Source organism: Acartia tonsa, chromosome 1, assembly GCF_053477335.1.
Source record: "Acartia tonsa isolate MP-2025a chromosome 1, ASM5347733v1, whole genome shotgun sequence".
NCBI classification, from domain to species: domain Eukaryota; kingdom Metazoa; phylum Arthropoda; class Copepoda; order Calanoida; family Acartiidae; genus Acartia; species Acartia tonsa.
This window is the reverse complement of record NC_137260.1, coordinates 55,967,195-55,981,125: the sequence shown is the minus strand read 5'-3', so window position 1 is coordinate 55,981,125 and position 13,931 is coordinate 55,967,195. Positions and strand designations below refer to the sequence as shown.

The following is a 13,931-nucleotide window of genomic DNA, read 5'->3' as shown; positions in this document are numbered from 1 at the left end:
ACACACACGCAGAGATCCTTTTACTTTATTGTAAGGATTGTCGATGTCCGTTTGTCTATTTGGTTTGTCAAGCTTCGCTTTAATGGATGTTGACATACTTGTTTTTCATAAAATTGGTATTATGTGATTGATTGATTGCAATCTTAACGTCGTCTTCGTAGTATTGTCTGCTAAACTAAACTAGCCCTTTCAGGTTTTATTTCGTTTTCTTGTTTACAAATAAAAATTTCAATAATTTTTTAATAATACATGAATTTATTTTCTCCTATAGTACGATTATACTAAAATGGTTGCATTTAACATCTGAAATATATTTAAAACTATTTAAAAAAAGTTTCAATTAACGAAAAACTTATTTCAAACACAAATTTTTGTTATTTACTATTTAAATCGATTGCGCAATTAAGAGCATTAGCAACAGAATTAACCATTTTTTTTTTAGAAATTTTAAAGCTAAAAATGCCAATTGAAATAGAAGCCCAGCAGTTTCGCAGCTCAAGGGAGATTGAGAAAGAGAGAGAAGGAATACGTTTAGCACGAGAAAGGGTTTTAAAGGTAATTATATTATTTTGTACTATGAAAGTACGTTGAGCGGAGTTCATTCACTGTTTTACGTCAATTCGTAGAATGTTTTAAGTAACAAGTACGATTAAGACCATAAGATCAAAGCTAAGCAAAAATAATCATATAATTTGCCTAAGTTAAAGACCAGCTGCGTTAAATAACCATTTTGTTGCGAATTTTATTTTAATTTTGATACCTAACTTTATTTCTTTAAAGATAAGCTAATATTAAAACAAATGAAATATAATTTGAAGCTTTAATTATGTTGTATTAAGAAGAATGTTTTTAGTTTGGCATATACTGTCTCTCAATTAAAGTAATCTAAAAACGTTATGTTGCCTAACTTTTCTACGTTTTATATGTATGGCCTCTTTTTTCTAACATAACAATTCTTGTAGGATGCAGAAAGAAAAGCAGAAGAAAAATTGAGACGAGATGAAGACGCAAAAGCCCGGGGGGATGACAAATGGATCCTACCCAGCTTGGATAAACAACTTAAAAAGAAGAAAAAGAAAAAGAAGAAGAAAAAAAAGAAAGGTAAGAAATCAAATAAATAATTATTTCCATATGTAGCACTAAATCTACAACAATTTTCTTGATTTTTAATTAAGACAACATGTAGTAAAGTGTTAAGCAATATTTGTAATGTATAAGTATAAAGATTATGAAATATTCCCATAAAGCAGAATTTTTCAATATAAGTTTTTGTCTGTGATAGATAAGCTTAATAAGGGATCAAATCTTAGTTTCAAACATATATAACTTTGCTATACTTGGACCTTTTTCTTGTACAATTGAATTATAAAAGTTCATTTTACCTATATTTCTATTTTCTAAGTGTGTGTTTGTGTAACGTACACAGTAGAGTCTAGACTCTTGTATATTAGCTTTACACATAAAATACACACCTATTTTTAAATTTAAAATTTAAGGTACCTAGTTTATTTTAAAAATATGATATGGAGATATCATTATAGTATTGTTCTAATACATGTATTTCAATGATCTAATTAAAATGTTTCTAGGCAGTGGTTCTTCTGGAGAAGAGAGTGAAGATGAATGGGTGGAAAGTGATAAAAATAAATCTGTAGATACTTCTGTACCTGACAAAACAAAGGAATATATATATTGTAAATTAAAAACTAACTTTTAGATCTATTAGTTTTCAATTAATGAATTGCATCTGCTTTACTGAGGGTAATGTAAAAAAAATGAGTGAACTCCAGTTGATTATGCGACTTTATTCGCTTGATAAACAAACTTAGAACTCGTACCAAAAATATTACCAATCTATCTGTGCTTGGATTTCATTACTATACATGAGAACATTCTAGTTGGCACAACAACAGCTGTTAATTATCCTAACAGAAAAATAAGTTTGACCATTAATTTATATTCAAAAACGTTTATTGAGGTTTCTATTAGTTTTTGTTTATAAGGGCTTTTTATATCACCGCATGGTCTAGAAAAAAGATTTTTTTGTTGCAAAGTTTAATTAGTGTGGAAGGGATTTATATTGGTCACATACAGGTTCGAATCCCTGCTTATTTATGAAACTAATGTACAATATAAATATTTGTTAGGGTGAGGGTGAAAAAATGTCCAGGGATAACTGGATGGAGATGGGCCTTCTCTCAACCTACTCCAGAGATGATTTTGTTTCAAAGAAAGAAAAAAGAGATCAGGTAATTTCAATCATTAAAAGTACATACCTAGGTAGGTATTTGTCTGACTAAAAAACTATTAGACAAAAATCTTTATCTGTATAATAAAACTTTTATCTCGTATAAAACAAACTATTACATTAAAATTCCTAAAGTGCAGGTGCTATGTAACTGGGATATGTTCATATGTCAGTATAACTTACTTATGTTAAATATCTTTTTTTTCATATCAACTAAACACATTAAACGCATTAAGAAATTCAACTTAAATACGTTTAAAAGTTTAAAAAATGTATGCTTAATATTACTACAATAAAATGTGTTTTTTTTATCTAGGAAAAACGAGAGCTGGAGGCTAAAAATGCTCCAGGAACCAGCAGCCGTGAACTCAATCCTTTCTTTAAAAACAACGGGTCAGGCATACCTCCAGAAGAAACCAATACATCAAAACCTACAGCTACCATTGCAAAGGGTGACGGTGGGGTATCCTGGCTTATGAAAGCCTACAAAAGAGCCGAAGAGCAGGCCAAGCAGGAAGGAATTCCACTTGAAGAAATTGCAGCCAAACGATGGGGATCTTTAGAAAAGTTTCATCAAATGTTGGCTACTGCTAAAGAAAAGGCGGGTATGATTCAAGAACAAAGAAAACCAGCAAGCAGTAGCTATAGACGAAGTCCTATAAGGGACAGAAGTAGAGAACGTAGAAGAAGCTCCAGTAGAGATAGAAAAAGAAGCAGATCCACAGATAGAAAACGGAGCAGATCTAGAGACAGAAAGCGAAGTAGATCTCGTGAAAGGAAACGGAGTAGAAGCAGAGAAAGAAAAAGAAGTAGAAGTAGGTCTCGGGATAAAAAACGAAGCAGAAGTAGGTCACGAGATCGTAGACGTGACAGAAGCCGTAGTAGAGATAAGAGGGATAGAAGTAGAAGTCCTGGAATCAAGTTTGCTCGTCCTGGTGAATCATCTAAATCTTATTCTTCAAATAGGTAAAATAAATTGGTTTTTCCTTACATATATTTTTTATCATACCTAAAGATTTTTTTGTGAAAAGCTTTATGACCCCTATTATAGGAAGTCTGATGATTATACAACACATACATAATCAAAAAGTTGGTATTTTATCATGTCAACCTTATGCACTTGTACATTTTTTGCACTTTTATTACTTTAATTCAAAAATAGTTATTTATTGCATCGTATTATAAACAGCTTTCATAAAAATGTACAAATAAGAGTGAAACAAGTTTTGTTAGCTTTAAGGTGCCGAAGGCACGGTCTTACAAAACAGCGGATTTTAATCGGTTTCGTAGCGATACTGGAAAACATTTTTTTTTCTTGTATTGACATATCCCTTAATTTTCATGATTTCGTAGAACTTTAAGTTTAAAAATCCTGAATGAGCCAGTTTATTGTAAATATTAACATTTTTTATTTCCTCTAGATACAGTTCCAGCGGAGGATGGAAAACCTCCCAAAGAAAGGAAGAAGAGAGATCCAGGCAAAGGGAAGACGAAGCAAAAAGAAAGAAAGCACAATCTTCCTCCTCTTCGTCAAGTGATTCCGACTCTGACTCAGAAAAAGCTCCCGCCAAGAAACCAGAGGAACAACAAGAAGCTCCCAAGGTCCTGACAGAAACAGAACTCAACTCATTAGCATCAAAGATTGTCAAGGCTGAAATCATGGGCAATAATGAGATGGTGGCACAATTGAAAGCTAAACTAGCAGCCGCCAAAGCTCTCAGAGCTGACTTTATTGCAAATGGAGGCAATCCTGATGATGATAAACCTGAAACTGTTACCAAAATCAAGTTTGAAGATACCAAAGGTAAACGCAAGAAAACAAAGGTTGAAACTCATAAAGATGGCCAACGTGTTCGATATTTCGGTGATGATGATAAATATGATCTTAAACAAATGTTTGAAAGAGAAAAGCTTAACACTGCCGAGGATCAAAATTCAATGTTAAGCAGCTTGGCTGGAAAAGGCGCCAATGACCGAACAAATGAAGACTTTGACATGGATGACATGCTTGTTTCTAAAGCTGCTAGAAAGAAGAATGAAGAAAAGGAAGAGGCTAAGCAGCTTAACAAAGCAGCTGCTAAACAACTGGAAATGGAAAAGACACTGGAAGATTGTAAATGGTGCATAGGATCTAAACGTTCGAGCAAGCATTTAATGGTCTCTATGGGGAAGAGTGTTTACCTGTCTGTACCTGGACACACAAGCATGGTGGATGGCCATTGTCTGATTGTGCCCATGGGCCATGTCACAGCTGGCACACATTTGGACGAAGATGTCTGGCAGGAAGTGCAGGAATACAGGAAAGCTTTAGTTAGAATGTTCCGGAAAAAAGGTGAAGATTGTGTATTTTTTGAGACAGCAGTTGGCTTTAAAAGGCACCCACACATGGTCCTTGAGTGTATTCCTTTACCTGAAGATATGGGCTCAATGGCTCCTATGTATTTCCAGAAAGCAATCCAGGAGTGCGAATCCGAATGGTCGGACAATAAAAAGTTAATCAAGCTCAAGGACAAGAAAATATCAAGAAATGTACCCAAAGGTCTACCCTACTTCCATGTTGATTTTGGCCTTGATAATGGATTTGCTCATGTTATAGAAGAAGAGGCGAATTTTTCTCGAAGGTTTGGACATGAAATTGTTGGAGGTATGTTGGATATTGAGGCCAGAACCTTTAGAAATCCTGCCTGGGAACAGTTTGATGTTCAGAAAAGAAAGGTTATTGAGTTCAGCAACATGTGGAAGGATTTTGATTGGACCAAACGGCTGCAGGAACGGGGCGGTGATAGTGATAGTTCTTCAGATTCTGATTAGATAATATTAATCTAATCCATATTGTAGTTAGTTACATAATGGATTACTGTATTTTGGTATGCTATTGTAATAATATCTTATATAGACCTTAATATTATGAGGAAGGGGGGCGGGGGCAATGTTTATTGCTGTTAAGAAATTTTATCTTGTTTTAGTACAATAGCACTCCTAAAACACAGAAATCCATCCATTCATCTACCTATAACTATAAATATTTTCAGATGACAACAGCGACTTAGACTAAAAATGTTGTTCCAATATTTAAAACGTGTGATAATAGGACCCGACAAAGAGATTAGAATCTTACAATGGAACTGCAATGGTGTTAGGAGAAAACATGCTGTGCTGAAAAATTTGCTCGAAAAGCAGAAGATTGATATCGCGTTGATACAAGAAACACATTTAAATCCCTATCATAAATTTGATTTGGGACCTGAATATGTTATCTACAGAAAAGACAGACCAACACATAAAGGTAGAATTTATAGGTATTCAACGTATTCTGGATCTAATATTTTTTTGTAGGGCAGATTTTCTATTAATTTTTGTCCGACCATTAACAAAAAATAACTTTCCTAATTCTCTTTAGGCGTGTATTTTTAGAAATTAGAAATTGCAAAGACACAAATCATTTCGCTTGCAGCAGATAATCTCTAAAATGTCCCAAAGAATTTAATTTTTAACTGTCAAAATTGACAATTTTTTCACATATTCTATAAGTTGTTGTTATTGTTGTACTTGAGGGCATAAGGGGGGGGGGGGAAGTTTTGACACATTTGCGTAAACAGTGAGTATAGGCTTTATCTTTGGACTGAGAGGATAGGTTATTAGAGATAAAATCATTCTTATATGATGAACTTTCCCCAGATTTAAGATTTTTTGGATAGACCTCCAGGTTCCGGAGCTCCAGGCCTCCAGGTCCTCTCTGTACAGGTAAAAATTAAAAAAAAAATTTTTTTTTGAAGAGTTAAAAGTCAACTTATGAAACAAAATATGCATTTTTTTTCTTCAAATATGTGAATAACATTCAAAAATATGCATATTTTGTTTCATAAGTTTACTTCTAACTCTTCAAAAAAAAATAATTTTTTAAATTTTTACCAGTACAGAGAAGACCTGGAGGCCTGGCGCTCTGGAACCTGGAGGCCTATCCAAAAAATCTTAAATCTGGGGGAAGTTCATCATATAAGAATGATTTTATCCCTAATAACCTATCCTCTCAGTCCAAAGATATAAAGCCTATACTCACTGTTTACGCAAATGTGTCAAAACTTCCCCCCCCCCCTTGTCTATCAATGGTATTAGAATTTATTTTATATTATTAAATTCAACAATTCAAACAAAAAAAATCAATAACTATTTTTTAATGTTAAGGTGGTGTATTGTCAATATTTAGCAAAAACTTATCAAGGTTATTATTATTATTTTATTTTGTTTATTCATAATAGGGAAATGTCTCTTTTCACCCCGGCTCTCCAATGCTACAAAAATCTTCTTTATAAACTTTTTCAAATATTTAAATTTTATTAAGTCAACTTCCTTCCTTAGAGATAGAACCGTAGCTAGCTACTTTTAGGTTTAAAGATTTATCCCAACAATCATACTGCGTTTTCATAGGTCGAATTTTATTGTGACAAACCATTATAGTTATAAAATAAGCCTTTTCATAACCCAAAGCCTAGCGTGTACCATATTCTTTTTACTTTTTATTTTAAATCAATTTCTTTGTTCAAGCCAAGATTGGAATCCATCTGCTTCACTAAAAATAAAACTGCCAAATTATTATACCTTGTAACTATTAATTTTTATTTTAAGGGTTTACAAGATGCACATAAAAACTCCGCCAGGTGTTGAGGGACAATCCTGGTTTTTAATTCATCATGGCTTCCAAAAACTTATGATACACAATTGGTATTGTGCCCCTATGAATGTTAAAAATAAACGGTAGGTAGGTGTTTTATTGTTTATAGCGACTCCGCCCTTAGCATTTTAGGCTCTGTATTTGAAGTGGAAAAGGAGTCGGCAGAAAAATTACGTAAAACCATTCTAAGACTTAAATTTAAAAAAAAAAATAGCCTCAAATTGTCAAATGCACTTCATATAACTATACCTTTAAAAATAGATTTTTCTCTTAATAATTTCTCAAAAATAATTTATCTTATTTGTAAATAAACGGATTGTAGTTGTCTTAGGTATCTTTTTCAGGGGTGTATATTCTACATGGGATCCCCTGCTCAGGGGGGGGGGGGGGGGGGAAATAAAAAATAAGTGGTTGGAGGGAAAAAAAATGTAAAAATTAAGAAAACTGAAAAAAAATTTCCATTTCTCCCCCCTCCTTGGTGAAAAAACCAAAAAAAATGTGTGGTAGAAGGGATAAAATAAATAAAATATAGAGTTCTTTAAATATTTTTCCATTTTCCCCCCTTTTTGGTGAGAAAAAACTAGGGGGGGGGGGGGGGAAATAAAAAATTTTGTAGCAGGGGAAAAAATAAATCTTGTGCAGAATATACACCCCTGATCTTTTTTTTAATATACTTTAAATTATTTCTTTCTTATATAAATAACTATCACGTAGGTATTTTAATAATGCCACCAGAAAACTTATATATTTTAATTTAACTAAAATAACCTTTTCTGCAGGTTAAGGAAAACAGTGACGTTGAAGCCAATTTTGCCATACATGCGCAAAAATGGGATCTTAGTAGGTAAGCTATAAGATAAGATATTCTTTATTGCCTAAAAGTTATGATCTTAAGGGATAAGTCTATGGACAATAAATTGACGTAAATGCTTAATTATGATTAACAAAACTATTTAGATTAACTTTTATGGTGAAAATGTTACGACACCATAAAAATCACCCAAATAAATCCAACGAATGAGATATTTGGGTACCAAATAAACAGTCCAATATCCCTTCCCTCCCTAGAACAATACAAATATCCATCATCTCAACTAGAAATTTGCCTTTGTGTATTTTAGATAGGTAGGTAGATTGTTCCTATTTTTTTTAAGAAGGTAATTTCCAAAATAATTTGATATTTCTGGGCTTAAAATATTGAGAATTAACATCTCAGTAAAGCTTTCCATGAACTCATTGTATGATTAATTGAGGCTGTACTACACACATTCTCTCAGTGAAATCAAGATATACTAAAAAAATACCTAGGTACCTTGTTTGAAGAATTGCTACCTAACAAAAAAATAATACTTATTTTTTTATGTTGTGTTTTTCAAATATTTCATTTTACTTTGTAACTTTATCAGTTTCATCAAAAGCAAAATATCCATTTTTTGGTTTTTGAAAATTTGCTCTAATTCTGACTTTTGGAATCGAAAATTCCCTAATGTTAGAAATAAATATATTAGAAATATAAATATTAAAAACAAATTAATTTCAATGGAACAAAATGATATTTTCTGGAAAAAATATACTTTTAGAAAGAAATCTAGTTTATTGCCTTAAATGGTCATAATGATGTGATTATATGTTAAAATGTCTTGATTCCATTGGCTAACAGCGTGTGTAGAATATTTTGGGTGGAATCCCACCGGATTACTCGCCGCTTTCATCAAAGTAATTAAATAGTAAAGTTAATCCACTCTCCTCTTTCACATCTGCTCTCCCACACACACACAAACACACACATACACTCAAATTTTCACATTCAATGAGGCGAGCGGAGCACCCATATTAATTGAAATTTATTCATAAAATTAGAATATAATTTGAATAGGTAGGTAGTTGGATAACATCTTTCATTTATAAAATTCTAAATCTATTAAAAGATATTGTTGTAATATATAATAGGAAAATGGTGTAATGATTTTGTAGTCTTAATTGAAATATATATTTCATGTGCTTTTAATTAAGATACGGGTTATGTCAATAGTAGAAAAATTATACTTTCATCCATTTCGTGATTTTGGAGGTTAAAAACTTGATGGTATTATGTTTTTATTAACACTCAGACTAATGAAGGGTTAGGTCAAAACATACATTTACAACCAGAGAGGGATATCAATTAATTTCTGTGAGATAGAGCTGATATTCTACCATTCTTTTTACAGATTTGAGGACACTTTCGTTACTTTACATAAAGATGTAAAATCAATCATATGAGTACTATAATTGCCAATATCTGAATAAGTAAAAGAATAATTTTGTTTTATATAATGTCATTAAGAACTAACAAACAGTAGGTATTCTTTCTAAAATGTACATGATAGATAGATAATATTGAACTGTAACTTTATTTTACCCTTACCTATTTAAAACATATACTGTACAATGTAAATTATAGACTTGATTCTGAGATGGGTAAGGGTTCAGCTCTTAGCAACATGATTTGCTGCCAACCAAATGTCAAATTTAGAAAATATATTAAGGTAGATGAGGCAAACCCTATGTTTGTAGAAGGAATTCTCCCGGGAGGAAGGGGACAACCTGAGTTTAATTAATTCTTCTTTTACCCCCAAAAATACTAGCTACCACAGGTAGAGTTCTCACACTAGTGTTATCGTCCATTGTCTTATCCCTGAATCCCTGGAATTCACAGAGTTTGGGAATTAGAAATATTAGAGGGGACACGCAACTCTTTTATGTCAATCAAGACATTTTGTTCTTGTTTTAAAAAAATGGTGGTAAGCAAGTCCTTCCATAAAAGAATTTTATAAACATTTCCAAGAAACATTTGGGTGCTTTCCTTTAAAGTGTCCATTGATCCCTGAACCCTTACTCCTCTTATATTTGAAATGATTTTAAAATCTGGTACTGTTGCTTATTTTTCCAATGCTTAACCCCTGCAGTGGGGGCCTATACTGCGGTGCCATAACCCTGCCAATCTACCTAGTACCCGATATAACCTATCATTACCTAAAGTAATTTGTTATTTCTGTGATGACATCAAATGGTTACCTAGTCAATACAGTTTAATTTTCTGTGCCAAAAATCCAATTCAGATATTGTGCGAAAACCAAGATGGATTAATTTTGTGTGTTTTACTCTGTAAGGAAGGGGACAATGCGCTGTTAATTAATATACAAAGTTTTGTAATAACGTTTTTCTATTCGTAGGATTTTAACAACTTTGAAGACTTTTATTAAATTTTGATTGAGTGTCTAAACGTTTCAACCACTAATTTATTGGCTATAGTCTTATCCATTTAGATCATTAGTTTCAAAAGCAAAATTATTAGAAGAATGTTAGGTACTAACTTAATCTAAAAGTCACATGAGTCTTTTTTGTTTTTCTGTCAAAACGTCTTGGCTTAATTGAAGAGTAGTATGAGAAGAATATAGTTTAGGAGTGCTGGGAGGAGGGGGGAGGGGGGGTTACAATTTAGTGAGGAGGATGTAGGAAGGATTATTATATTCTCTCTGATGTTTTCATGGATTACAAGATAATCCCTCAGGCAACTCATTCAGAGTAAATCCAATTTGATGGGTTAAACATCTATCTGCCTCTCTCTATCTCTTCTATTTCTCTCTATTTTCTTTTTGTCTTTCTCTATTCTCTTTGTTTACAATTGCTAAGAAAAGAATTTATTTTTACATTATCTATCGATTTGTACATTATCTATCTATTTATCTATTTTTTTTCTGTGATAGTAAGATAGATCTAGGGTCACTTGAGAGGGGAGTTTAATACCAAAACCTATTTTTTAAATTTAGATTTTAAATCAGGTAAAAAAAAAATTTTGGGTTGACCGCTACCCAAAACATCATTTTTATTTTAGTTTTTTTTTTAATTTTTTTTGCGGGGGTTAGGTAACTTTTTTTAAGGGCCGATTTATCTTTGGAAGGTGGTGGTACCCTCCCCCAAAATAGTTATAAATCTTTCTGGAACCTATGAGAAGCTACCCTGTTGAGGAGAACCCGATCGGTTCAGTGGTTACCGAGATCCTTCGGTACATACAGACAAACAAACATCCTTTAATATTTATCCAAAGGATTAGTTTTTTTAATTATTCAGGTGATTTTAACTGCAAGTGCCACTGGTGGGGCTACAAAGATTCAGATTCTCTTGGTAGAGATATTCAGAGTTTGGTTAACAATGATAATGTTAGCTTCCTCAATAATAAAGATACTGCTACTCTTTTGAAGGTGAGAAGGATGTTGAAGCAAGGATGACAACATCCATAAAAGCGAAGCATCTAAACGAGCGAACACTAACACTGAATAAGCATAATATAAATGTTAAGTCTAAACAAAAAGTAGGTAAAGAGATGCTTCGCTTATAACATTGTACCTTGTTGTAAGAATCAGTACTCTAATAAATCAGATGAATATTATAATTACATCATATAAAAAGTTGTTGTCAAAAAAAGTTTAAAAAAACAGCATGTTTTTAATCGACGTACGGTCTTTGGTTATTGATTAAATTAGAATGAATATATTAACATGTAAATAACTAAATTGCGCACCATGAATTGTAGGTTTAAATGAATTAAATTATAAGAATCCTTTGATATTGTTCAGTGAAGTGACAATTGTATTTAGAGTATTTAAATTAAATCTGGATAATGTGTTTAGTTTATATCAATCAAACGTTCAACTTCATTTACTCTTTTACGCTATTTCCCTTTTAATCTGTAAAACTAAATTAATACTAATTGGAAAAAAATATTTCGTTATTTGAAATATCCCTACCCCCTCTCAAAAAAAAAGATCAGATGTTATAAGGAAATATTTTTTTAAAATTAGAATTAATTTAGTTGTTAATTATACCTAGGTATACCAGCCATTGAAAGCTTTCTAGGGTTTTAATCAGAGTTGTGGATCCGCATTGATTGTATGCGGATCCGGATCCTCCAAATTTGGTCTGTGCGGATCCGGATCCTACCGGATCCGACTCCGGATCCTTGACAATAAAAATAAAATCACCAAATTTTTCAAAAAATATTTATTCCTTAATCTCGAAGTCAAAAATACTTTTAATTTTTAAGTCTGAACCTAAACCTTAAAGATTGGCTCTCATCACGAGAATGTCTTTGTAAGTGACTATTTTATATAAATTTAGGTAGATTTTTCCATAAATTTATACCCCAGGATCTGGATCCTTGGACTCAAAAAGATGCGGATCCGGATCCACAACTCTGCTTTTAATTGATATTCATGTTTATCAGACTATAATAAAGCATTTGACAAAAAAGTATACGTAGAGTAAAACTAAATTCCATACTTTTTATGCCTTCTTGTAAAAAAGTCAGATAGTTTTTTTTTTATCTTAGCTCGTCATTCACTCATCAGCCTTTTTTTATATAATGACTAGCAGCTGTGCCCCTTGCATCTAGGGGATCTACAACCAAAGGATAAGGATGTGGCTTAAAAATAGCTGAAACACGACCGCAAGTCTTTTATTTCAAAAATAAATAGCATTAAACCATTTCGGGTCCTATGTGAAGCTCCCTCCAATTGAGAACACTTCTGTTCGGTGGTTAGAGAGATCTTAGCGGACAAGCAAAAAGGATTAATCTTATTAATTAAGGGAACGACACCTGACCTATCGCTGGCCACGAACGACATTGCCTGGAGGTGTAGCTGGACACCTGGAGAATACCTGGGATCTGACCACAGAACCATCCTAATAACATACTCACCAAATACAAAATCAAGTCCTAGTAAATCTACGGATAATAGGAAAGGGTGTCAGAAAAATATCATAAAAGAATATTTGTTTTATAGAACAAAGTATATGGGATTAGATTGGTATTGATTACTTATTTTGCACGCATTGTTTTCAAGAACTTGGAAAAAACAGAATCTTAAATCGTAGACTTATATTCTTTAATATCTAGCCTTTACTACTTTCAATTATGATTTTTTATTTGCTCTAAATGATAATGAAGTGATTTTTCTTAAAGTGCCAAGCAAGCACTGAATAAAATAGCCCTCTGTATTTAAAAAAATTGACATATGGAGGTTATTATTTTTCTTTTGCCTAACTTCTTAGGAGGGAGGCTCCTAAGGTAAAAAAGAAAAAACTAAATAATTCAGACACCCTTCATCACTTCAGAATTACCCCGTTTGATAAAATTCGGAAGAAAAGAAAGATATTATTACGGAAAAGAATTATCCGTGCTATTTCAAACCTTGTCACGTACTTTGTAAAGAGATGGATATCAAGAAGTGGATCTAAGAGAAGCCGGAAATTAAAGTGATTAGAATGAGATGATTGATATATATCTCTCCTTCCTTGCCTTAGTATAATGTCCTAGACATTACACTTATAATTTTTCTTTTCAATGTTACAAAATCTATTTTTATGTTAACCTTAATATACTAAAATAATTTCGATAAGTTTACCTCTTATATTTCTAATTTAATGATCAAAAAGCAACATAAGTACCTGAATGCGAGTAAATTTTGAGGTTGTGGCTACTGTGATAACTTTATATTTTGTTGTCAATTTATACCACATACTTATTTTATACCTACGCAAATAAGTTTTTACGAGATGTATGTCTCAATCAGTTCAAGTTATTAAAGAATTGCCTTTACTAGACATGTCACAAATTATCGATAAAACTGACTTTGTATCAAGGAAAGAAAACGAAGTAGGGGGTTTTGTCGTATTTTCACATTAGCTTTTCTCCTATTTCTAACCCGGCCTGTGGGACCTATTCCCTAACCCTGCGTGGCAATCATTAATATTTACCTAACCTAAGCTAAAAAAAAAACTATCTAAAGCTACAGTTAAAATACGACGAAACCCGCTACTTCGTTTTTTTCCCACGATCTCTGACTTTTTTATGACCTTAAAGCTGCATCACAGTTTTCTGATCTTTTTATTACAAACATGATATTAGATTTTGTCTAATATTTGTTTCTTAACTTTTTTATTGAAGCATAGTTTATTTCTAGGAAATCA

The 13,931-nt window shown here is 32.3% G+C and overlaps 2 protein-coding genes across 4 annotated transcripts; both read left to right on the top strand.

Moving 5' to 3' along the window:
* Positions 1–164: 164 nt before the first annotated feature.
* LOC145324039 (CWF19-like protein 2) lies at positions 165–5,281 on the top strand. 2 transcript variants are annotated; one of them, XM_080166678.1, is made up of 7 exons: positions 165–555; positions 963–1,101; positions 1,590–1,682; positions 2,149–2,249; positions 2,565–3,067; positions 3,098–3,214; positions 3,670–5,281. In XM_080166678.1, the coding sequence occupies exons 1-7, from the start codon at positions 460–462 to the stop codon at positions 5,057–5,059; spliced, it is 2,439 nt and encodes an 812-aa protein (XP_080022804.1). In that variant the 5' UTR covers positions 165–459; the 3' UTR covers positions 5,060–5,281. The 2 variants fall into 2 exon arrangements, with proteins under 2 accessions (XP_080022804.1, XP_080022797.1); XM_080166671.1 differs by having other exon boundaries at positions 2,565–3,214.
* On the top strand, positions 5,259–13,734 carry LOC145324057 (uncharacterized). Of its 2 annotated transcripts, none has more exons than XM_080166694.1 (7): positions 5,259–5,534; positions 6,434–6,470; positions 6,875–7,003; positions 7,700–7,764; positions 11,034–11,164; positions 12,549–12,700; positions 13,077–13,734. In XM_080166694.1, the coding sequence occupies exons 1-7, from the start codon at positions 5,306–5,308 to the stop codon at positions 13,219–13,221; spliced, it is 888 nt and encodes a 295-aa protein (XP_080022820.1). In that variant the 5' UTR covers positions 5,259–5,305; the 3' UTR covers positions 13,222–13,734. The 2 variants fall into 2 exon arrangements, with proteins under 2 accessions (XP_080022820.1, XP_080022813.1); XM_080166687.1 differs by having other exon boundaries at positions 12,549–12,706.
* The last annotated feature ends 197 nt before the right edge of the window (positions 13,735–13,931 follow it).

Bases quoted from the DNA above. Each gene is read 5' to 3' on its own strand.
- LOC145324039 (XM_080166671.1), top strand. From the start codon at position 460: ATGCCAATTGAAATAGAAGCCCAGCAGTTTCGCAGCTCAAGGGAGATT. The intron at 556-962 runs GTAATTATATTA...CAATTCTTGTAG, and splicing joins CACGAGAAAGGGTTTTAAAG to GATGCAGAAAGAAAAGCAGA. The intron at 2,250-2,564 runs GTAATTTCAATC...TTTTTTATCTAG, and splicing joins AGAAAGAAAAAAGAGATCAG to GAAAAACGAGAGCTGGAGGC.
- LOC145324057 (XM_080166687.1), top strand. From the start codon at position 5,306: ATGTTGTTCCAATATTTAAAACGTGTGATAATAGGACCCGACAAAGAG. The intron at 6,471-6,874 runs GTTATTATTATT...TTTTATTTTAAG, and splicing joins TTTAGCAAAAACTTATCAAG to GGTTTACAAGATGCACATAA. The intron at 12,707-13,076 runs GTGTCAGAAAAA...TCATCACTTCAG, and splicing joins TCTACGGATAATAGGAAAGG to AATTACCCCGTTTGATAAAA.